A 26,224-nucleotide genomic window follows, 5' to 3' on the forward strand; every position below is an offset into this window, starting at 1 on the left:
TTTATTTATTTTTGAGCGCAAGATTGATTCATTATAATGAATTATTCATTTTTATAGAAATCATAATAATAATAATAATTTTCTATGGCAAGATATTTTGAGGCCAAGATTAATTCAACATAATGAATTAGTTCTTTTTACAAAATAATAATAATAATAATAAGAAGAAGAAGAAGAAGAAGAATTTGCTAGAGCGAGATATGTTACACAAAGACATGAAGAAATACGTGCATGTCTGATTTTTTTATTTTATTTATATATTGTAATTTATTTATTTTTTAGGGCAAGATTGATTTCAACATAATGAACTACTTTTTACAGAAAATAATAATAATTTGCTAGAGCGAAATAAGTACCTAATATTACACAAAGACATTAATAAATACATGCGTGTCTTATTTATTTATTTATTTATTTATTTATTTATTTTTGAGGGCAAGATTGATTCATTATAATGAATTACTTATTTTTATGGAAAAAAATTGCTAGGGCGAGATAAGTAATATTACACAAAGACATGAAGAAATACGTGTATGTCAAATTTTTTAAATTGTATTATTTATTTTTTTTTTTTGGGCAAGATTGATTCAACATTCAGAAAAAAATAATTATTTGTTATGGTGAGATAATATTACAAAAAGACAAAGAAATATATATATGTGTGTGTATATATATATATATATATATATATATATATATATATATATATATATATATATATATATTTATATATATATTTTGTTGTTATTGTTGTTACTTTTAGATTTTATTCGAACGGAAATGCTATTAGGCCTGCTTTATTTACGTTGAACACTTTGAATATGGGTTGCCATACCTGTAAAAAAGTAAAAGATTTCATGGATGAATTTGCTAAAAAGTGTTTTCCTAGCAACTGCCTAGTGCGTTTGGAATTTATGAATCCTACTATGGCTACTCTGACAAAGGCCTGGCTTATGAATATTAATGTGAGCCGCCTGACGTTGCTTGGTAACCTTTCTTGGGTGTCCAGTTACGTAACCTAAGTAATATTCAAGAGTCCGCCCTGCCTTAGTATGGGGGTTTATTAATTTACCAGCTGACTGAGCCGCGCACGGTCGGTCTGGCCAATCAGTTACGCCTACTGGCCTGACGACACACCACCTCATTAATATTCATGAAGCAGCCCTGACCATAGTAGGAATGTTAAATTCTCATCCCGGAAGTTTGTGGCTTTAGCGCACCACCACCACCTCCGCAGATGACACACGCAGAGGAGGAGGTGACGGGGATTAGAGAGGAGCCTCATCATTAAACGATAATATCAGGAAAAATGGGAAATACGGACTCAAAGCTACATTTCAGGAAGGCGGTGATACAGCTGACCACAAAAACACAGGTTTGTGTCTTTGGTGTTATTCGAGGCTGTAATTAGGAGCGCCCGTGTGTTTCCAGATGGAGACTGCGCCGACCAGACCTCTGCAACACCTCACAGGCAGATCACACATAATCAGTGAAATAAAATCTTAATTTAGTTTTCATATATGTGCGTATGGGTGCGCTGCTCACTAGTATTTAAATCAGAATAATGATGCTTGCATTTGCCCATAATAAGACAGCAGTGCAGGTGTCATGTGTTTATGTGCATATGTAAATATGTTTTATGTTGCTCATTCATATGGAACGTCCTCATTTTTATTAAACGAATTGTAATGTTAAAGTAATATTTTACTGGAATGTTATATATTTAGTTATTTTATTTTTAAAATCTAATTGATAAAGATAAAAGATAAATTTGCATAGAGCTAAACTGCATGAGAACATATTAATATTACTGTATTTTAGTGTAGATTTTCTTTCAGTCGTTTTAAGAATAAACCTCTCGAAACAAATGAAAACTAAAGTTGTGTATCTTGTTTTAATACAATTTATTTTAGTTTTTTTTTTTTTTGTTAGTTTGCTTGCTTGCTTTGTTTGTTTTTTGTTTTAAGTTTTTGTTTTGTGTAGAAATGATGACGTATGTTAGATCCCGCCCCTCCTGACGTGATGTCTTCTATTTTTTAAATTGTCAAGTCATCCAAAGATATTTTAATAATCATTTTATAGGGGCTATTGAAGTATACAATGGAATATTTTTTTCATTCAAAATATTCTATGTAGTCATTCAATTCTTCAGCTCATAAAACTGCATGTATAATAATTATATTTAAAAAAAAAAAATAGTAAAATGTTGTATAAAATACTTTTTAGAGGATAATACCATGTCACTTCACAGGATGCTGCTGTCACTGCTTGACATGTCTAAACTAATTTTTTTAAACTGGATTTTACATGTAAATGTAAAGTGATCGACTGTTTCGTGTTCTTTGCACTTAACATGATTGCATTGTTATTTTTAATTGTTAATCAAATATTAATGCAGTTTATAAATTCAGTGTTTGGATTAGCCCAGCTGTTGCTTCAGTCTGTTATGTGTGTGTGTTAAAAGAATTTACATATATATTAAAATCTTATCCTCCTCATCCACACCTAGCCTGTGGAAGCCACAGATGACGCATTTTGGGATCAGTTCTGGGCTGATACTGCTACCACCGTGCAGGATGTGTTTGCCCTACTGCCCGCTGCTGAGATCCGAGCCGTCCGGGAGGAATCGCCCTCCAATCTGGCGACACTGTGTTACAAGGTAGCGTTCAGTATGACGCCTGTTACATATGTAATTAACATTCAGTCATTAGAAAATGTGGCTCATCAATAATAGGCAGTGATTGTGTAAATGTGAAGTTGCTGGTGGGACAGGAAAACAGCTGGCGCTTTCCCCTTCCTGTCTCAATCCCTGGACTTCCTGTTTGAGACTGCCCATCAGAAAGAAAACATGATTAGAAGTCTTCATAGACTTCAAGTGCACATCCTGCCAGAGGAATTTACAAGAGAGAAAGAGAGAGAAGTGTTGCTTTATTGTGTACTGAAGGAGTAAAGGCATGACATCAAACCATAAGTAAAGAGATTATATGATGTAACATTATTTAAAAATGATTTAACTTGTGTGCACATGTAGTGTGTTTAGTTTCACAATGGCCCCAAATATATTTCACACTTATCTGAATGTCTGAATAATAAAAGATAACAAAGGACATCAAAGGGAATGGCATTCTATATTTGTAGATTTTCTTTCAGTCGTTTTAAGAATAAACCTCTCGAAACAAATGAAAACTAAAGTTGAGTATCTTGTTTTAATACAATTTATTTTAGTTTTTTTGTTAGTTTGATTGCTTGCTTTTGTTTGTGTTTGACATCAAAGGAAAGGCATTTATTTTAAAGAATAATAACACACTTTTTCAAACAAAACATTTGGCAAAAAGACGTTTTAGAGATATATGGTTTAGTATACATTGCCGTTCAAACATTTGGGGTTAACAAAATATGTATTCAGTACATGTTAAGTGACAGTAAAGACATTTATAAAGTTATAAAATATTTCTGTTTCAAATAAATGCCTTTTCTGTTTATCAAAGAATCCTTAAAAAGCACCGTATTTTTTCACTAAAATATAAAGCTGCACAAGTATTTTTAACAGTGACAATAATCAGAAATGTTTCTTGAGCAGCAAATCAGCATATTATAATGATTTCTGAAGGATCACGAGACACTGAAGACAGGAGTAATGATACTTTAAACTTTGCGATTTAATTTTCAAATATATTTAAATATGTAACAGTTATTTTAAATTATAAAAATATTTCACAGTATTACTGTTTTACTGTATTTATGATTACATAAATGAAGATTTGGTGAGCAAAAGGCACATTTTAAAAACATTAAAAAAAAATTAAAAAATAAAATTCTTAGCAACCCCAAACTTTTGAATGTAGAACACTATTCAGAATGATGTGCCTCATTGTATTTTGTTTGTAGATCATATTCATAGTTATTATGACAAATTTTTGTCATAATTACATTTTTTAAAAGGAAAAGAAAATCTGCTCATCAAGCCAAAGTGATTGTTTCAAAGCACAGCAAAATATAAAAATATTCTGAAATATTTTTTATATTTAAACTAACTGTTTCTATTTGAATATATTTTAAAATGTAATTTATCCCTGTGATTTCAAAAATTTTAGCATCATCTCTCCAGTCACATTATCCTTCAGATATCATTCTAATATTCTGATTTACTTCTCAAAAGATACTAATTATTGTTGTTATTATTATGTTTAAACCAGCAGAGTAGATTTTTTAGGTTTCTTTGATGAATAGACAGTTCAGAAGAACAGCATTTATTATTGTTAAATAAAATTTCAATAATTTCTATAATGAATATATATATATATATATATATTACTATATTACTATATTACTATATTACTTTAATGTTTGTATAAGAAGTAAATAAACTTCAAACATTCTGATAAATTTTTTTTTTTTTTTTTAGTTTGACCATTTAACTATAAGTTTTGATGCCACTGTATGTATGTGGATGTTTTGGTGCACATGTTCATACTATTGTTTGTATATTTTGTCATTAATGTATCTGTATATTCCCACAGGCGGTGGAGAAGTTAGTTCAGGGAGCCGAGTCTGGCTGCCCCACAGAGAGGGAGAAACAGATTGTGCTGAACTGCACTCGTATGCTCTCTCGAATCCTGCCCTACATTTTTGAGGACCAGGACTGGAGAGGGTTCTTCTGGTCTACCATCCCTGGTGCTGGCAGAGCGGGGGTGAGGAGTATGCACGAAATAATAATCATTAAGTGCTATGAACTCATCTTCTTGTTTGGAATTTACAGAAACTGACTGACATTCAGTCAGTGTGACTTCAAGGTTGTGTTTAAGTGTATTTAAAAATAGCTGTGTAGGATTATGAAACACACTCGAATGAAAGTCCTTCAGCAAAAGTGATACATCAACACAAGCACGTTTGTTCATTTGTATCATGAGTTTTGTCCTAGTTGTGGTTGGTCATTGCTCTAAGAGAAATCCAACTTTCTACATAGTTAGATTTTAAATATTATCATCAAATAATCTTTATAATCAAATAAAATATGAATTATAGGTAAAAAAAAAAAAACCATAAAAATGTAATTAAAAGTAATATTAAGTCAAAGTAAATAAGTTCAACTACAGTTTTGATTTTTTTTGTGATTTTTTTTTTTTTGTGTGTGTCTGTCTCTGCGTAGATGGATGATATGGAGGATGAAGATGAAGGCGCCCGTCCACTGGCAGAGTCTCTCTTATTGGCTCTGGCTGACTTGCTCTTCTGTCCAGACTTCACTGTTCAGAGCCACAAGAAAGGAAGACCTGTGAGTTTACTACTGTTTGTCTGTCAAAATGGATAGTAACAGAAGGATACTTAAGATTGTACAACACTCTTAAAAATAAAGGTGCCTTAAAAGGTTCTTCACAGCGATGCCATAGAAGAACTAATTTTGGTTCCCCAAAAAAAACAATTCAGTCAAAGGTTCTTTAAAGAACCATCTCTTTCTTGCCTTTTTATAATCTAAAAAAAACTTCTTTTGCCACAAAGAACATTTTATGAAACCGCAAGGTTCTTCAGATGTTAAAGGTTCTTTATGGAACCATTTCAACAAAAAAGGTTCCTCTAAGGCATCATAAAGCACCTTTATTTCTTAAGTGAATTTACTTTTTTAGAGAGTGAAACCTTGATGGTATTGCTGCTAAAGCAAAGCTTCAGTAAAAGAAACCTATACATTTTATTAATGTTTTTAAAAGTATTTTTAAATTGACCTTATTAAAAATGTTTTATTCCAAAAATATCCACTTTTTAAGGCTCAAGCACTAAAAGTGGGTAGGCACTGTTGTAGTGTTGAGTCCATGGCAGCTGAAAAAAAACATTAAAAAATATATATTATATAAATATTTTATATAAATAAAAAATGTTACTTGAACAGCAAATCAGCATAATAGAATCATTTCTGACCGATCGTGTCAAAAATTTCTGCATTTTTCCCCGATTTTGAACTTCCAAAATGCAATTTAAGTGTGGCTTCAAATGATCCCAAATGAGGTTGTAAACGATCCCAGCCGAGGAAGAAGGGTCTTATCTAGTGAAACGATTGGTTATTTTAAGAAAAATAATACAATTTATATACTTTTTAATGCCAAACGCTCGTCTTGTCTTACTCTGCCTTGACTGTTTTTGTTCCTGTTCATGACAGTTAGGGTATGTCAAAAAAACTCCCATCTCATGTTCTCCCTCAACTTCAAAATCATCCTAAATCGCTGTTTTACCTTTTTTGTTTGATCTTCTTTGCATGTTTACTTTGCAAAGACTGGGTCGAAACTTCTGTAGCGATGTAGGATGATTTTGAAATGATTTTTGAAGCTGAGGGAGAAAATACGGTCAGAGTTTTTCGACATACCCTAACTGTCTTAAGCCAGAATACACAAAGTTCAAGGACTGCAAGGCAAGACGAGCGTTTAAGAATAAAAAGTATTTGAATTGTATTTTTTTTGTGTGTGTAAATAACCGCTAGATAAGACCCTTCTTCCTCGGCTGGGATCGTTTGAAGCTGCATTTAAACTGCATTTTGGAAGTTCAAACTCGGGGCACCATATCAGTCCATTGTATGGAGAAAAATGCTGAAATGTTTCCTCAAAAAATATAATTTCTTTGAGACTGAAGAAAGAAAGACATGAACATCGTGAATGACAAGGGGGTGAGTAAATTATTTGTAAATTGTTGTTCTGGAAGTGGACTTCTCCTTTAAGAGACTTCTGTAACAGTACTAATGAACTGAATGTGGTTTAAAAAAAAACGGTAGCAAGTTTTGCATATTTAACTAATAAAGTTCAACTAATTGGAATTATACTTATTCCACAGCTAGCCATATTTTAACAGTGTCCATACTTTATAATGAGCAGATTGTGCTGTTTTAAACATTTTGAATAACTGTTAAAACAATTTAAATAAATGCATTTTCATAATATGATTATTTAAATACAATCAAATACATGCAAATATGTTATTTTTTCTTGAGTGTAGACATCTTCTTCCTTTTTCATTTATGACTGACAAATATGCGTCATTAGTTTATGTTAAATCTGTATAATCTAAATGGATATGCAATTTAAATCCATACATTTTTAATTTAGGCCTAAATATATTTGAGTATACAGTGATTGGCTTGAGACTCTGTGTGCCGCCGGACAATCAGTGTTGTCATTACATCATCGTCATCATCCTGCTCTGGGCTGCGTTTCCCAAAAGCATCGTAAAGCTAGATTGCAGATGCATTGCCACCAATGGTCTCTACGAACAACTTAGCTTACTACAGCGCTTTTGAGAAAAGCAGCCCTTTATCATTTGTCTAGCCTTTATTATGGGAATTGCTGTGTGTGGATGTGACCAGTCTTTAGAAATCACACCAAATAGAATGAAATTGCGGTTTTGTCAAATTAGGCATACATATTAACTGAATAAAATAAACGTATCAGGGTTACTCAATCTCAGACGGTAACAGGTTAACAGCTTTATTAATAATTTACAATATGTCAGCAATGTAATGAAAGTTACATCTTAGTTAATTTGTCCTGTAGTCTGACTGTAAATTCAGTCTCAGGCTGAGTTTCTGTTTCTTATGTACAGGACTCGGTTGAGGACATGCAGTCACTGGACAGCTGTGAATATATCTGGGAGGCTGGAGTGGGTTTCGCTCAGTCGCCTCCGCTCAACTACATCCACGATATCAACAGGTGAGAGGGACGGGACGTGAGGTAGTCTTCGTTCCCACAGCCACATGTGTGTTTATTGGCGTTTCCATGGTGACCTTTTAATCAGTAACCACACAAGACGTTTAAAGGCCCGCACCTGTTTTTCCACCTCAGTTGATATTCGGATCAGTTATTTAAAGATCAGATTAGTCAAAAGAGTAGTTTATATGTGTTTACCGGTGCATGTTTGTCTATGTGTGTGTGTGGTGTGTTTATAGGACTGAGCTGTTGAGGTTACTGCTCACCTGTTTCTCAGAGGCCATGTACCTGCCGCCCACATCGGATAACAGTATTCTTAACCCCTGGGTCACCTTCTTCTGTTCCACTGAAAACAGGTAAGTCTCTGTATGACATGCAAAAGATGTTTGCACAAACACAACACTCCCCAATTAAACACCCAGAGACTTACTAGTGGTGTTTACTAAGTTAAACCCCTAGTCCTGAGTATTAAACACTAGTGTGTAAAGGTCAGTGCGGGCTCTTTTCATTTGGGCCTGGAGGAAACCGTCTAGCAAACAGCCAGCACATCATAGCAACCGTGTAGCAGTACACCAAAAACCATTTGGAACACACTAGTAACAATATGTTAACAAAACTTCACCTCAGCCACACAAAAAAGAAAAAAAAAAGCGTAAATCAGGATACGTTTAGGATTACATGTTGCGAAGGAAAATGACTTGAGATATCGGGTCTTGTTTTTTTGTAAAATGTATTTTTAAAAAAATAATAATAATAATCTGCCAGGGCAAATAAGCTTAATTCTCAACCCAAAGGCAGGTGTTTTGTCTTGTTTTAAACTAAAACTCAACAAAACAAAAAAGTTAATTTTTATATATTTTTTAGAAGGCAAACCTGTAAAGTTTTGTCATATTTCATCTCTTCCTTCACTGCAAAAACTGAAAAATGATTTTCTTACTTAATATAGTTGTCTTGTTTTTTACGTGTCTAAACATTGAAAACATGATACATTTACTTGAAAAGAAAAATGATTTGAATTAAGTCTTGTTTTCTAAAAAATATATCAAAATTGTGTTAGATTTTGCTTAAAACAAGTAACAAAAATCTGCCAATGAGGTAAGAAAAATCGTCTTAATTCAAAAGGGAAAACAAGATGATTTTTTTCTTGTCCCATTGGCAGATTTTTTTTTCCTTTTCATTTTAAGCAAATACTTTGATACCTTTATATACTTATATCTTCTGTCATTTTGCTTCTCAAGTAAAAGTATTTAAATTACAATGTTAGGATATTTGGAATGGAAAACAAATATATATATATATATATATATATAATAATATTATATGTATATATATATATATATATATATATATATATATACACTACTGTTCAAAAGTTTGGGGTCAGTAAGACTTGTAATAGTCTTTAAAGAAGTCTCTTATGCTCATCAAAGCTGCATTTATTTGATTAAAAATATAGAAAAAAACAGTAATATTGCAAAATGTTTTTACAACATAAAATAATGTTTTTTGTTTTAACATACTTTAAAATAGAATTTATTCCTGTGATGAAAAGCTGAATTTTTATCAGCTGTTACTCCAGTCTTAAGTGTCACATGATCCTTCAGAAATCATTCTAATATGTGGATTTATTATTAGAATGATCAATGTTGGATAATATCAACAGTTGTGCTGCCAAATATTTTTTGGAACCTGTGATTTTTTTTTTTTTCAGGATTCTTTCATGAATAACAAGTTTAAAAAGTACAGTTAAAAAGTACATAAATATTTTATAACAATGTAAATTATTTATTATTAACTTTTAATAAACTTTTAATTATTAACTTAATACATCCTTGGTGAATAAAAGTATTAATTTCTTAAAAAAAAAAAAAGAAAGAAAAGAAACAATAAAAATGTACTTGACCCCAAACTTTTGAACGGTAGTGTATATATATATATATATATATATATAAAAAATATTATTATTATTATTAATTTTTTTTTATATTGTTTTTTTTTTTTGTTAAATATATATAAACATATTTTTGTGCAGTGTTACCATTAAATGTTTTATTCCATAGATTTTTACCTTTTAACTAACATTCAAATAATAATATGCATATGAACGGATGTCATAGTTAAGAAGATCTGAACTAAAGGTCTTACAATTATTTTTAGGCACGTAGGAATTAGGAACATAACACTTGTACGTTGACTTGACACAAAATGTTCAATGTATGATTTAAAAAAATAATTACAATATAAATTTGTGTTTTTGCTTAAAACAAGAAAAAATAATGGCAACCTAACTATCACAAGATTTATTACCCTGTTGGAAGATATTTTGTCATGTTTTAATTTAACATGACAATTTTAATACATTTTTAATTTTAATACATTTTTCAGGAAACTTAATTTATTATCTTATACTACCAGTCAAAAGTTTTTAAACAGTAAGATTTTTAATGTTTTTTAATGACTTGTCATCCGCTTACCAATTTTTAAATATTCTTTTTAAATATTCTAAATAACTGCTTTCTTTTTAAATATATTCTAAAATGTAATTTATTCCTGTGATCAAAGCTAAATTTTCAGCATCATTACTCCAGTCTTCAGTGTCACATTGAAGTGAAATCATTCTAATATGCTGATTTGCTGTTCAAGAAACTTTTTTTTTATTATTATTATCAATATTTAAAACAGCTGAGTACATTTTTTCAGGATTCTTTGATGAAGAGAAAGCTTTGTAAAGCTTTTGTAACATTGCATACTTGAGTGTGCAAGATTCAAGAGTCATTTTTTTTTTTGTAGAAATTAATACTTTTTTTTTTTTAGCAAGGATGCTTTAAATTGATCAAAAGTGATGATAAAAACATTTATAATTATTCTTTTCAGATAAATGCTGTTCTTCTGAACTTTGAATTCATCAAAGAAACCTGAAAAAATTCTACTCAGCTGTTTTCAACATGTAATAATAATAAACGTTTTTGAGCAGCAAATCAGAATATTAAAATGATTTCTGAAGGATCATGTGACTGCAGTAATGATGCTAAAAATTTGGCTTTGAATTCACAGGAATGAGTTACATTTTTAAATATATTCAAATAGAAAACAGTCATTTTAAATAGTAAAAAATATGTCAAAATGTTACTGTTTTTTGCTGTACTTTGGATCAAATAAATGTTGATAATTCTTTAAAAAACATTCAAAATCTTTTGACTGGTAGTGTGTGTCATTTTGATTTTCAAGTAAATGTATCTTGATTTAAGAATGTTTAGATATTTGTACTGGATAATAAGATAAAAACAGTAAAACATAGCAAGTAAACGCATAGCAATACCTAGCAACACCATTCCAAACCTCCAGAACACCGTAGCTACCACATAACATCACCAGTGCAACCATCCGAGCATTATGGCGTGGAATATTGCACCAGCAGAAACCACTCGCATTGTCTTCAGCAATATCAAAAAGTGTTGTAAACATTGACAGTGTCTCCTCCTTACAGACATGCTTTGCCTCTCTTCACCTCCCTGCTGAACGTGGTGTGTGCATATGACCCGGTGGGTTATGGGATTCCCTACAACCACCTGCTCTTCTCTGACTACCGTGAGCAGCTGGTGGAGCAGGCCGTGCAAATCCTCATAGTGACTCTGGAGCATGAGGGCGGACAGCCGTACCGCCCACCCTCCCCTTCCAGCATGGAAGACCAGGATGTAAGCACACCACACCTTATAATGTACACAACATCCAACATCACATGCAGTAAAGGTCAATAAAGTCAAAGAATCCACTAAAACTGGAATAGACAGTATGAATTGGGTAATGGTCATTGTTTCTGCTATACCTTCTCTTTTTCCTGTAGTCTGTTGGCCCAAATAACCTGTTCGTGAATTACCTGTCCAGAATTCACAGGGAGGAGGTACAGAGAACCTTTATCTTAGTATGTGTCAAGAAAATACAAACGAACTGCATTCTACCCTTTATGTTCGAGCTGTTTACCTTGTGTCTGCAGGATTACGACTTTGTGCTGAAAGGTTTGGCGCGCCTGCTGACCAACCCACTCACTCAAACATACCTGCCCAACTCAACCAAAAAGATCCAGTTTCACCAGGAACTGCTTGTCCTCTTCTGGAAACTCTGTGACTTCAACAAAGTAAGAGATTAAGCCATTAAATACAGTCATCGCCAAATAATGACGTGAATAATTCATACATAATTCCAGTCTTTTCTTTTACAGAAATTCCTGTTCTTTGTGCTGAAGAGCAGTGACGTGTTGGACATATTAGTGCCTATTCTGTATTACCTGAACGATGCCCGAGCTGACCAATGTAAGTGTCCTGAGTGGAAGAATTTAAGGAATAATTCACCCAAAAATTTAAATTCGGTCATCATTTACTCAACCTTAATGTCTTTGCAAACCCATAAGACTTCCATTCATCTTCAGAGAACAGTCCTTCTCTCATTTTTGCCTGTCCATTTAAGGTCTACGCAACCAAAATGTATAAATCAACACTGTAGAAGTATTTAATGTGAATCCCATGATTTAATCTTAATTTTTCTGAAGAGATACGATTGTTTTATACAGATTTTTAGGCTTTTATTCACATACAGTGCCCTCCACTAATATTGGCACCCTTGGTAAATATGAGCAAAGACGGCTATGAAAATAAATCTGCTTTATTTATCTTTATGATCTTACATTCAAAAAATTCACAAATGCTAACCTTTCATTGAAGTAAAACAATTAAAGGTGGGGGGAAACTTACGTTATGAAATTATATTTTTCTCATATGCATGTTGGGCACAATTATTGGCACCCTTAGAAATTATAATGAGTAAAATATCTCTGAAGTATATTCCCATTCATATTTGCATTTATTTAGCACACTAGAATGACTAGGATTATGATATTGTCCAGCAATAACTTCCTGTTTCACAGAATTATAAATATGAGGAGCACAAAGGCCAAATTTCCTTAATCATCCATCACAAGGAATGAAACCAAATAATATAGTTCTGATGTGCAGAACAAGATTGTTGAGCTTCACAAAATAGAAAGTGGCTGTAAGAAAAGAGCTAAAGCATTGAAAATCCCAATTTCCATCATCAGGACAATAATTAAGAATTCCAGTCATCTAAAAATGTTTCAAATCTGCCTGGAAAAGGATGTGTGTCTATATCGTCCTAATGCATGGTGAGGAGGAGAGTTTAAGTGTCCAAAGACTCTCCAAGGATCACAGATGGAGAACTGCAGAGATAAGTTGAGTCTTGGGCTCAAAAGACTAAAAAAAAATTCAAACAGCCCCTGCGTCACCAAATGTTGTTCAGGAGGGTTTTGAATTTCAAATGGGACTGGCTTCTGTGGTCAGATGAAACTAAAAAAAAGCTTTCTGGCAGCAAACACTCAAGATAGGTTTGGTACAAAAAGTACCCCATGCTCACGGTTAAATATACTGCTGGATCTTTAATGTTGTGGGCTTATTTTCCTGCCAGAGGTCCTGGACATCTTGTTCAGATACATGGCATCATGAATTCTAGCAAATACCAACGGATAAAAAATGTAAACCTGACTGCATCTGTTAGAAGTCCTATAATGAGCTATAATGAGTTGGATCTTCCATCAGGACAGTGATCCAAATCAAACATCAAAATCAACACAAAAATGTGTCACTGAGCATAAAATGAAGCTTTTGCCATGGCCCTCCCAGTTGCCTAACCTCAACCCTATAGAAAATGTGTGAGGTGAACTGAAGAGAAGAAGCACCAGCATGGAGCTGGGAAACTAAAGGATCTGAAGAGTTTCTGTATGAAGGAATGGTCTCTGATCTCTTGTCAGGTGTTCTCCAAACTCTCCAGGCATTAAAGGAGAAAACTCAGAGCTGTCATCCTGAATAAAGGACGTTGCAATAATTGGGTGCCAATAATTGTGGTCAACATGAACTAAAGAAAAACATTTATTTCATAATAAGATTTTCCCCCTGATTTCCACAGTTTTACTTAAATGATAGGTTAGAATTTTGTGAATTTTTTTAATTAAATATTAAAAAGATAAATCAAATCAAATCAAATCACCTTTATTTATATACCGCCTTTAACAATACAGAATTGTGACAAGGCGGCTGTACAGTATTAAATAGGAAATAGTACATCAACAATGCAAAAGGCAACAGTAAACACTCAATTTTCAGGTAAAGGTAGTTAATCAAATACAACAAAAAATAAATAAATAAATAAATAAATAAAATACAATATTATACAACAAAATAAAAAACAATATTTCAACAATATTAACAATAAACAATGCAGATTTATTCTCACAGCCACCTTTGCTCATATTTACCAAGGGTGCCAATATTAGTGGAGGGCACTGTAAACATTGATCAACGCACACTCATAGAGCACATCAAATATGGTAAATGGAAGATCAACTTAATTTGTTCTTGCGAAAGTTAACACGTCCTTGTTTGATACGTGAGAATAAACCTGGTTCTTGCGCATCAAGCACGCTTATTTGAGCTTCCATTTACCATATTTATTCATCTGTTTATTCCTATTTTATGCGTGAATGAAATCCGTTCATCATATAAAAGCAGAAATTTTGGAATAAACCACTCGACTTGTTAATTACTTTGACAATGTCTTAAAGGGGTCATGACATGAGAAATCAAATTTGGCTTAATCCTTTGGCATATAAAAGCTCTTTGTACCATTAAAACATCCTGCAAGCTTCATAGCTTAAAACATCCTCCTCATTATAAACAAAGCATTTATTTAATCAAGGTCCAAAATGTCTCGTTTGGATCTAGGGTGCAAGGTTACGTCAACCAGACGCAAATATTTACATAAACACTGCCTCCAGAGCAAGACATCGACAAATAGCTGTCTTCTCATCCGTAGGCCCCGCCCACTGGTGTTCAATATTTTAATGGATGATCGCTTGAACACGCTGAATGTGAGTGTCGCGTCGCATCAAAAGCAATTGGAAATTACAATCACTGCCGCTGTCTTGTCTACATTGGATACAGTATACAGATGCGCGTTCGCTTTCCGACACAGTTCATGAGCTTGAGTCTATCGCCAATAGGACAAATGGAGTAAAAGAATGTTCGCTTTTGGCTTTTGGCGCGTTTGGCTTAAACAGCTGGTTCACATCTTTGTACAGACATCAGAAGGATCCCAGTGTAAGAAACAAATGGATAGTTTATTTTTCAATGGCATCTTGGATCATGTCAGAGGATTGTTCGGACTTCGGAGTATGTTGTTTTGTAAACAAGGCATGGTAGAGAGTTCACAAAGAAACATTTGTTAAAAGATGAAGCGGTACTAGATCTGACTGCAGCTGCATCACAAACTGTAAGTAAATTACTTCATAATGCTTTGTCTAGAAATGACCGTTTTATTTTGATCATGTTGTCAAAACACTCATGCTCAACACACATGCAATAGAGAGGGGGATTTGATACTGTTTCCTATGCGTTTGCCAATCATAACAGTGGCCGATTAGTGAGGACACTTCAAGCATGTAGTGCTGAAACCCTGTTGTTGTTAGAATGGTCATGGGTCAAAACTGATCATGCAGACCAAACCGTAAGTTGTAGAGACTTGAAACTTGGAGGGATGGTAGTACTCACACCACCTACAATGTGACCAAGGCTCACCCCAATCGGCCTCATGAGGGCGCTACAGCGATCAAAAGTACGAAATCGCTCATAACTGCTAAATCGTCAGTCATAGGTTCAAGTGTCTTATGCCATTGGAATCTTTGGCCCACGCTGGATATAATGCACACAAATTCAATTGTGATACTGGCAAAATTGTTGAGTGTTTTGCATTTTTTGAAAAACCTACTTTTGCGAAGTAGTCCTAGGTTTTTTGCCCGATCGGAACCAGTGATTCTCTGGAGAGTAAATATCAATAATGATAAAACAAAAGTTAAACTTTAGACTCACAGTCACAAAGACACGCTAAAACATTTGAAAGGGGCAGGGCCACTTTGCCTATAACCGTCAAACTCAAAACACTTATGTAAGAGCTCAGTCTGAGGTCACAGGAAAGAAATTGTAGAGCCTGGCCACAAAGTGCCACAAGTGTCTACAAGAACATTTGTGTATCTCAAAAAATATGGCCACCATTGGCCGATGAAGTTTGAGCACCTGTTGGACAAGGTTAATGGAGGCCCCATGGCCCCAAAGGTCTGAGAGTAATTTTAAAGAAATCGGCCACTGGGAGGCGATTTTTCAAGGGTGTAAACTATTGTACGTTGTGCAATATTCATATCATACGATAGAACTCCTCCTTCCGGACAACTTTGCCTCTAGAACCACTGCTGGCAATCAAATTGTTTGTTAAATGATTGAGAAGATGTAAAAAAAAAAAAAAAAAAAAAACTACTACTACTTTTGTGAACTAGTCGTAAGTTTTTTGCTCAGTCTGGAAAAAAAAACACTGCAATACAATTCTCTGGACTCTCTAGGCCAATAATTATCTAAAATTATTGAAATTTACCCTTTGGGAAGCTATGACGGGGTTACTTTATTAACATTATAAGTAAACCTTACGGAACATATTAAAATAACAAAAAAATCCATGTCATGACTTCTTTTTTAACATTTTTATTTTTTGGCATTTTTAGCCTTTATTATGATAGGACAGATCAGAATGGACAGGAAACAAAGTGGGAAAGAGATAGGGGTCAGGATCGGGAAAGGTCCTCGAGTCGGGATTCGAACATGGGACGTCCGTAGCGCAAAGGCGCTGTATATCGGCGAACTGCCCCCAAGGCTATCGCGCCGACCACGTCATGACTTCTTTAAAGGGGTCATTGGATGCCCATTTTCCACAAGTTGATATGATTCTTTAGGGTTTTAATGAAAAGTCTATAATATAATTCGGTTAAAAATTCTCAATGGTAGTGTAAAACAACACCCTTTTTACCTTGCCAAAATCATCTCTGCAAAAATCATCCCATTCTGGTCGAGGCTGCTTAAAATGCAAATGAACTCTGCTCGCCCCACCCCTCTCTTCTCTCTGTGGTGTGACGAGCCTGTTTACTTTAGCCGCGTTTAGCTGCTCGGCATCTGAGAACGGCTCGATTTGAAAAAGGGAATATTATTTTTACAGATTAATTAAATTTTTATCATTATAGGGTAGATTTGTACATACACTGCCAACACACAATAATGTTCAAACAACATGTAAAAGTGCACAGAAATCTCCCAGGTTTCAAAAAAAAAAAAAAATCTTCACTTATTTAAAAGATTAACTAAAGTCTTACGAAGAAGGGGGAGTGAACTATCCCTTTAAGGGTGACACTACAACCCCCCACCCCAAAAGTCCATTTATAATGTTTTTTTTTTACATGAAAAACTAATAATTTAGTTTTTATGAATATTTTTCAGTCTTGCAGAAACCTTGGAATTAAACAGCCTGTTTTTGCTACTGTACCTTTTAAGATCTCAATGTAAATGACATGTAAATTCTGACATTAGCTCTTGATGTTATTCTGAATGTTGAACTTCAGCACGGGTCGGTCTCATGCACATCGGCGTCTTCATTCTGCTGCTGCTGAGTGGAGAGAGGAACTTCGGTGTGCGTCTGAACAAGCCGTACTCGCTTCATGTCCCTATGGACATCCCTTTGTTCACGGGCACACATGCCGACCTGCTCATCGTGGTGAGATGCGTGTCTGCTTCAGTTTTACAGTTCACAAGTTATTTTTATTTCTGATTCTAAAATAGAAACATATAAGTTGTTTTAAATCTCTAAAAAATGGTTATGTCTGAAGGTATTCCACAAGATAATAACCAGTGGCCATCAGCGTTTACAGCCTCTCTATGACTGCCTGCTCACTATTGTGGTGAATGGTAAGTATTAAGAGTGTCTGGGTTTGCACAGGGCTTTACTTGGATTCAGATTTAATCTGTTGTTACACCAGAAAAACTGTATGTGACACTTTTCATGTGGTAAGAGACAAAATGATTTATTCCACTTAGGGCAAGGCCATTTTCATCAAAGAGAATCGGTTTCCTGAGATCAAAAAGGGCTTTATGTAAAATAGAATAAGTCAGATTAATGTTGAATAAATGCTTACTGTAAAAACTCCAGAATGTTTAATCTGTGTAGTTTGGTTCCTGACAAGCGTGTGTTCTTTGTGTCCTCTGTCACATAATACCTTGTCCTTGTTTAGTGTCTCCCTACCTGAAAAGTCTTTCTATGGTTGCGGCCAACAAGCTCCTTCATCTCCTGGAGGCGTTCTCCACAAACTGGTTCCTGTTTTCTGCACCTCAGAACCACCATCTGGTCTTCTTCTTGCTGGAGGCCTTCAATAATATCATTCAGTACCAGTTTGACGGTAAGATCGACACTCTTGTTCATCTTTGCCAGATAAATTCTGATTTTGAAGGAGTCTTTTAGACATTTTCTCCACAGCCAAACTCCACATCCATGTGGTACTTCTGTAAATTACTGATGAAACTCTGCATGTGACAAGTATTTGACTATTTTAACTTTTTTTTTTCTTGAGGACAATTTTTATAAGCACCTTATTAAATGTGTTTGTTGTCTTTTATGTCAGATAATTAAAATTAGGCAATTAATTCAGTCAATCAGAATACTGTTAACAATAACTTTTTATCAATGTCAAGGAAACCTGTCTTTACACTACAGAAGTGGAAAAGAAGCTGCATAATCCAAACAATGCCTGTGATTGGGCATTGCATGCATAAGCTCAATGGATAAGTAATTTGTTATAATAAGCAACGCTGCAAAAATGGGTAAAAAGAATTGATGCAATGTAAGCAGATCTAAATGCAGTGTCGCAAATGTCACTTACATTTTCACATTTCACTTTAATCACAAAAGCCATAATAGATTTAGTTTAAAGATTAACATAAAACACATTTTATTCCTGAGTACCAATGGAGTAGTCAAGTCAAGTAACCTTTATTTATGTAGTGCTTTTAACAATCTAGATTGTGTCAAAGCAGCTTTAAAGTATCACAAAAAATAGTATGTCAACAATGCAAAAGGACAATAGTACACACTCAATTGTCAGTTAAAGTTAGTTCATCATTGAATTCAGTGATGTCATCATCCAGCTCAGTTCAGTTCAAAATGTATCTGTGCAATCAAGTCGACGATATTGCTGAAAAATTAGGAATCCCCAACTAAGCAAGCCAGAGGCAACTGTGGCAAGAAACCAAAACTCCATTGGGGACAGAAACGGAGGAAAAAACCTTAGGAGAAACCAGGCTCAATCGGAGGACCAGTTCTCCTCTGGCCAGACGAACCAGCAGTTTTTTTCCATGCTGCAGCGAAGTCAGATCGTGCAGAGAACTCATCTGGTTCCCCAAGTCTTGTGCCGATGACCGTCTAGGTGACAAAGTCTTCACTGGGGATCTGTCTCTGGGGGTCATTTAGTTAACGTGGTCTTCGCTGACATTCAGGGCTGTTGAAGTCACCTCTAGGTGCTGATCCACCATCTGATCTGGAAACAGACTGGATCTGGTTGCCTATGGTGACCTCAGAATGAGAAAGAAACATACAAATATTAGCCTAGATGCCATTCTTCTTACGATGTAGGAAGTACACCGTGTGTTATGGGAAGTGTTCCCGGTTCCGGTTGACCTAATTAATGCAGCCTAACAATCCTTTAACGGATTTAACCATTAGTGTAGTTAGTGTTAAATGTGTTAGTGTGTTATGTGTAAGCCAGGTTAAAGAGATGGGTCTTTAATCTAAATTTAAACTGACAGAGTGAACAGAATATTAGGTAGATTGTTCCAGAGTTTGAACAGGAAAAGGATCTACTGCCCATAGTTGATTTTGATATTTTATGTATTATCAAATGGCCAGAGTTTTGAGAACACAGTGGATGTGAAGGACTGTAATGTGATAAGAGCTCGCTCAAGTACTGTGGTGCTAAACCATTCAGGGCTATAAGTAATTAGCAAGATTTTAAAATCTATACAATGTTTAATCGGGAGCCAGTGCAGTGCTGACAGAACTGGGCTAATATGGTTATACTTCCTGGTTCTAGTAAGACCTCTAGCTGCTGCATTTTGGACCAGCTAGAGTTTGTAGATTAAGCGTACAGAGCAACCACACAATAAGGTACTGCAGTTATCTAATCTTGAGGTCATGAACATACGAATTAAAATTTCTGCATTTGACATTGAGAGCGTAGGTTGTAATTTAGATATATTTTTGAGATGGAAAAATGCGGTTTTACGCATGCTAGAAACATGGCTTTCAAAGGAAGGATTGCTGTCAAATAGCACACCTAGGTTTCTAACTGATGACGAAGACTTGACAGAGTAGCCTCGAGTGTTAGACAGAATTTTTGGCTTTTTGGCCTCGATAATTACCACCTCTGTTTTTCCAGAATTTAGCAGTAAGAAATTACTAGTCATCCAGTTTTTATATCAACTATGCGTTCTGTTAGTTTTGCTAATTGGTATGTTTCGTCAGGCCACAAAGAAATATAGAGCTAAGTATCATCAGCGTAACAGTGAAAGCTAACACCGTGTTTCCTGATGATGTCTCCCAAGAGTAACATGTAAAGCATAAAAAGTAATGGCCCTAGTACTGAGCCTTGAGGTACTTCATACTGCACTTGTGATCGATATGATACCTCATCATTCACTGCTACGAAGTGATGGCGGTCAGATAAGTCAGATAAGATGAGTCTTATATCACTGGGACTGCTCCATCTTATCTTAGTATCAAACTATGTAAAAATCCAGTATCATACTGGGCCTTATTTATAAACCATTCGTCACCGAAATGATGGGAACTACCAAACACATTTGCGAAACTGTTGCTGCCCCAGAAGAACAAACTGCATCCACTGTTCACGTAATGCTGAGTTATTTGGGAAGCAAAACAAGGTAATCTTTCCCTCACATCCAAAAACACGTTGGGCACGCTCTTGCTCTCGCTCTGGTTGCTGTGCGTGCGCACACAATCTTCTGGGAGAAGTGCCATACTTCTCACTGCCATACTTCTCTCTCAAGATACTTCTCATCTTACATAATTCTGCCATTTGTGACGTCATGAAGAGCCACGCTCAAAAAAGCTTTCCGAAACTTATACGAACCCGGAAGAAGTATATTTGGCACAAAAATACTCAGTCAAGTCGAAAATCGTTTTTTGAAACCATGAGAATTCAATTCTTTATCAATGTAAATAACTCAGAATGCATTAAGACAGCATTAGACCCCCCAAAACAAAGCTGAATTTTCTGCTTCTTTATCTTGAATTTGGTCCATTTTGGTGTCATTTTTGCCTCAAGCCTCTAATTTACGAACCTTGTCCTCTACTCTGATCATGTTTTAATCAGGTAACTGTAATTTGGTGTACGCCATCATTCGGAAGCGCAACGTCTTCCATCAGCTGGCCAACCTGCCCTCCGACCCTACCACCATTCAGAAGGCCTTGCAGAGGAAGAGGAAATCTCCAGATGCTATTTCTCGCACCAGCTCTCAGGAGACGGTGTCTATGGAGGGCTCACGGCCAGCTGTGCCAGCTGAGCCCGGCACTCTGAAGGCCAGTCTGGTGGCCATGCCAGGTAGCTTTGCTCATTTGTGTTAGTAATGGTAAAGACAGTGGCACGTTGTGTGAGTTGCTTTGAAAGACAGGCTGACTCTCTTTAGGCATCGATAAACTGACGGAGAAGTCGCAGGTTTCTGAAGACGGTACTATGGTAGCTGTGCCACAGATAGAATCCCCACAAACCCCTGAACACAGTGCTGCTGCTGGAACCAGCGACACAGAGTCCATCTCAGGAAGAGACAATGAGGTTAGAGGAGCAGGTACATAATCACATCCACGGCTAGCTCTTCAAATGAAGGTGATAACAGTGATGCTTCTGCCTAGGATGTCTTCTACACTGAAGCAGAGATGGCAAGGAGACGCCTGTCCAGCTCATCCTCATCTGCCATCAGCCACTGGAATCCTAAACCAGACTGGGTAAGAAGACCTTCATCACCACAGCCATTCTGATCAATGTCCTACAAGGGTCATTTTTAAACCTTAAGAAACTGTTTACCCATACATAAAAATGGTGATTATTTACATTCCGAACCCGTATGTTCCATGGAACAATGAAAGGAACACCTTGAAATAAGTAAATAAAGATTCTTCAGATTTTCTCCTGTTGTTTTCCGTGGAAAAAATAACACTATACAGGTTTGGAACAACATGAGGGTGAGTAAATAATGACAGATTTATCCTTTTTTGGGTAATCTTAGTCCTATAGCATAATCCTGTTATCTTATTCCATGTTTTGAACAATCACTTTACTCTGCCTCCTGGGTTGGGTTTTGAAACTTCACACTTTACATTTATAAACCCTAAATGTTCTTATTTGCATATGTAACATCTTAATAACCAGTGTTGGGGAAAGTTACTTTTAAAAGTAATGCATTTCAATATCGCGTTACTTCAAAAAAATATAACTAATTACATTACTTAGTTACTTGTTATGAAAAGTAATGTGTTACGTTACTTTTGCATTACTTTTTAAATCTGTGCAGGGCTTGCTTGTTTGTTTTTAAAACAGTCATGTGAAAAAGTTAGGACACCCTACTGAATTTCATGGTTTTCTGTATCAGGACATAATAAAAATTATCTGGTGCTTGGCAGGTCTTACAATTTGAAAAATAAATCCTCAGATCAACATCATCACATGGCATATCACAGAGTGTCATTATTTATTTAACAAAAATACAGCCAAGAGGAAAAGGCCATGTGTAACAAAGTTAGGACACACAATGAGTCAATTGCCTGCAGATCCACTTTTAGTAGCAATAACTTAAAGCATTCATTTTCTGTGTGACTTTATCAGTCTCTCACATTGTTCTGGAGGAATTTGGACCACTCTTCTTTTCAACATTGCGCCAGTTTATTGAGGTTTGTGGACATTTGCTTATGCACAGCTCTCACCACAGCATTTGAGTCAGAATGAGCTCTGGATGTGGACTGGGCTATTGCTACACCTTGATTCTTTTCTTTTCAGCCATTCTGTTGTAGATTTGCTGGTGTGCTTGGGATCATTGTCCTGCTGCATGACCCAATTTTGGCCCAACTTTAGATGTCGGACAGATGCCCTCACATTTGACTCTAGAATACTTTGACATACAGAGGAGTTCATGGCCAACTCAATGACTGTGAGGTGCCCAGGTCCTGTGGCTACAAAACAAGCCCAAAATGATCAGCCCTTCTCCAGCATGCTTGTCTTTTGGTATGAGGTGTTTGTGTTAATATGCTCTTTAGGTTTTCACCAAACTTGGCGCTGTGCATTATGGCCAAACATCTCCACACCGGTCTCGTCTGTTCAAAGGACATTATTCTAGAAGACTTGTGTTTTGTTCAGATGCAACTTTGCAGACCTAAACTGTGCAGCAATGGGTTTTTTTTTTAAATACAAGAGGCTTTCTTCTGCCAAGCCTTCCAAACATGCCATTTTGTCCCATATTTTTCTAATGGTATTGTCATGAACTTTATCATTTAACATGTTAACTGTAGAGTCTGAGGTGTAGTTCTTGGATTGTCTGCCATTTTCTCTGAACTTTACACGCTCTGATCTTGGAATGAATTTTCTGGGACGTCCACTTCTGGAAGGAGAGGTGTCTGTTTTAAATGTCTTCCACTTGTGAATAAACTTCAAAATGTTTGGAAATGGCCGTATTACTCTTCTCAGATTGATGGCAGCAACAATTGCTTCTCTAAGATGATTGCTGATGTCTTACCTTCTTGGCATTGTGTTAACACACACCTGAAGGCTCCAAACCAGCAAACTGCCAAAGCTTATGCTTTTATAGAGGCACTCAGACTTGCTGATGATCAGTTAATCAAAGGTGTTTGATTAGCAGTGCTTGACTGTTATTTACCCTCTTAATTCCAATGTTAACAGTAAGGGCGTCCTAACTTTGTCACACATGGCTTTTCCATTTTGGCTTTATTTTTGTTCAGTAAATAATGAACAAAAAATTTTAAAGACCAGCCAAGGACCAGTTTTTTTTAATGGTGTCCTGATACGTAAAACCATGGAATTCAATAGGGTGTCCTAACTTTTTCACATGGCTGTATAAAAAAGTTCTATTTTTGGCCAACGTAAAAGCCCTTTCACACCAAAAGTGAAATGAGTAAGCCTCAGGCTGAAGGAAAAGTAAATTTGTGTCTGTACAGTAGAACGCACTCTCCAACAATAAAAAATTTTTGCTTGTTAGTGTGATTGAATTGGATCATCAAAGGTCAGCAGCAAAGACACTGGTTAATAAAATGGGATTAAATACATGAAGGATATTGCAGGTTTGCGTCATGTTCTGAATTTGTATTTCTCTGTTTTTATTCATTTTAAGGAATACTGAATCTGTTTTGTTTTTTTTGTGAGTGAGATGAATTACTGCATGTTCACATTTATTCTACAATGAAAGTGACATCTTACTCCTTACTCTCTCAGCATGGAGACAGGAGAGCTGTCAGTCAATAAATAGGAAAACAAATTAACTGGCATTACTTAGTTGAAAAGTAACCCAGATTTTTTTCGTATAAATTCAAAAAGTAATGCTTTACTTTACTAGCCACCTTGGCTCATATTTACCAAGGGTGCCAATATTAGTGGAGGGCACTGTATATAATATTTTTTATATATTTTTTTTCCTTTTTTTTTTTTAATGTAACTTCTGTGACATATGCAGGATTTGTCCAATCATTTAGTTCTCATGAAACTCACGATTATCTGCCTCTGTTTTTAATTAAAATTTTATCTCCTAATCCAATTAGCAACCGTCTGATAGAACCGAGTAGCCCTACATTTTTTCTTTTACGATAACCTGTTAAAGTCAGGTGAACATCACAATATATAAGAAAATATCTTTACTTTCATTGCGTCTTTAAGAACAACCCTAAATTAACATACTGAACTATGAAGAAAGCCCACAAAAGCACTCTTCACCTGTTGCCCTGACTCATAAAACAGGTCCTGTCCTGGAAGAGCAAACTCCCACTGCAGACCATCATGCGCTTGTTGCAAGTGCTGGTGCCACAGGTGGAAAAAATCTGCATTGACAAGTAAGAGGAGAGTTTTTTCATTGATAGATGCATGTAGTTTGATTTGCTGCTGTGAAATGTTACTTTATGTGCTTGAATTAGGGGTCTGACGGATGAATCCGAGATCCTAAAGTTTCTTCAGCATGGCACTCTAGTGGGTCTGCTGCCTGTGCCCCATCCCATTCTCATCAGGAAATACCAGGCCAATGCAGGAACTGCCATGTGGTTTCGCACATACATGTGGGGGGTCATTTACCTGCGGTTAGTATGACATTAACATTTGTGCTCGGTTTTCTTAGTTTGTTGTTTTAACATTGTATCCATGATTCATTAGGTGTGTGCGAGGCACTGTATTTTCTATTTGATTTTGGGGTAAAATATCACCAGCTTATGTTTTTGGCGTGTTTAGCTCAATTCAGCTAGATAAATAAAATATGTTTGTGAGTTCGGCATTGTTCTGTCTTTTCACTGTAGTAATGTGGATCCGCCCATCTGGTATGACACCGACGTGCGTCTCTTTGAGATCCAGAGGATGTAAGAATGAGCTGTAACCTGTCGGTCAGTGAGAACCCGCAGACTTCATCTTGCCTTGTCATTTTGCTTTAACCCGTTCCACTTCCCCAGAGAAGAGGCGACACATCATAGACTGTGAGACTCCACGAGAAGTGCCCAAAGCTGCCGGGCGGCCTATCAGCGGTCTGTTTGCTCTGGCTGGTGTACAGATGATAAAGCGTCTAAATATAAACCATGCGCTCCGATAGTAAAAGCATACTGTGGTCATCAGCTTAGGCAGCCCAGACATGTGAAACTCTCTCACTGTGGTTTTTATAGGAACAAGGTGCTTGTTATAAGAAGGAATGCGATTTATAGTATCAAAAACCTTGTGAAACATTTGTTAGATTAGACATTGACAAAGACCTCTAGATTGTATTATCATCACCACAAGAGGACAATCTTGCTAAATCCTCATTTTTGTTATCTGTAAGAACATGCGTTTATATGCAGTTGAAGTCAAAATTTACATACGGCTTGCAGAATCTGCAAGATGTTAATTATTTTACCAAAATAAGAGGGATAATACAAAATGCATGTTATTTTTTATTTAGTACTGACCTGAATAAGACATTTCACATAAAAGACATTTACAAATAGTCCACAATGGAAAATAATAGTTTAATCATTTATAAAAATGACCCTGTTCAAAAGTTTACATACACTTGATTCTTAATACTGTGTTGTTACCTGAATTTTTTGTTTAGTTCATGAGTCCCTTGTTTGTCCTGAACAGTCAAAAATATCCGTCAGGTCCCACAAATTCTTTGGTTTTTCAGCATTTTTTGTGTATTTGAACCCTTTTCCAACAGTGATTTTGAAATTCATTTTTTCACACTGAGGATAACTGAGGGACTCTTATGCATATATTACAGAAGGTTCAAATGCTCAGTGATGCTTCAGAAGGAAACACAATGCATTAAGAGCCGGAGGGGGTGAAACCTTTTTAAATTGAA

General features: G+C 35.5%; 1 protein-coding gene across 1 annotated transcript; it reads left to right on the top strand.

Moving 5' to 3' along the window:
* Positions 1 to 1,204: 1,204 nt before the first annotated feature.
* hid1a (HID1 domain containing a) lies at positions 1,205 to 25,434 on the top strand. Its single transcript, XM_051106188.1, has 19 exons — positions 1,205 to 1,375; positions 2,510 to 2,659; positions 4,521 to 4,691; positions 5,150 to 5,272; positions 7,579 to 7,685; positions 7,922 to 8,038; positions 11,170 to 11,377; positions 11,527 to 11,583; positions 11,677 to 11,817; positions 11,902 to 11,992; positions 17,185 to 17,336; positions 17,449 to 17,527; positions 17,851 to 18,015; positions 21,004 to 21,231; positions 21,317 to 21,462; positions 21,540 to 21,632; positions 24,646 to 24,737; positions 24,819 to 24,977; positions 25,191 to 25,434. Exons 1-19 carry the CDS (start codon positions 1,310 to 1,312, stop codon positions 25,252 to 25,254), a joined length of 2,409 nt encoding a protein of 802 aa, XP_050962145.1. The 5' UTR covers positions 1,205 to 1,309; the 3' UTR covers positions 25,255 to 25,434.
* Positions 25,435 to 26,224: the final 790 nt, after the last annotated feature.

This window comes from Labeo rohita, chromosome 3 (genome assembly GCF_022985175.1).
Source record: "Labeo rohita strain BAU-BD-2019 chromosome 3, IGBB_LRoh.1.0, whole genome shotgun sequence".
NCBI lineage: Eukaryota > Metazoa > Chordata > Actinopteri > Cypriniformes > Cyprinidae > Labeo > Labeo rohita.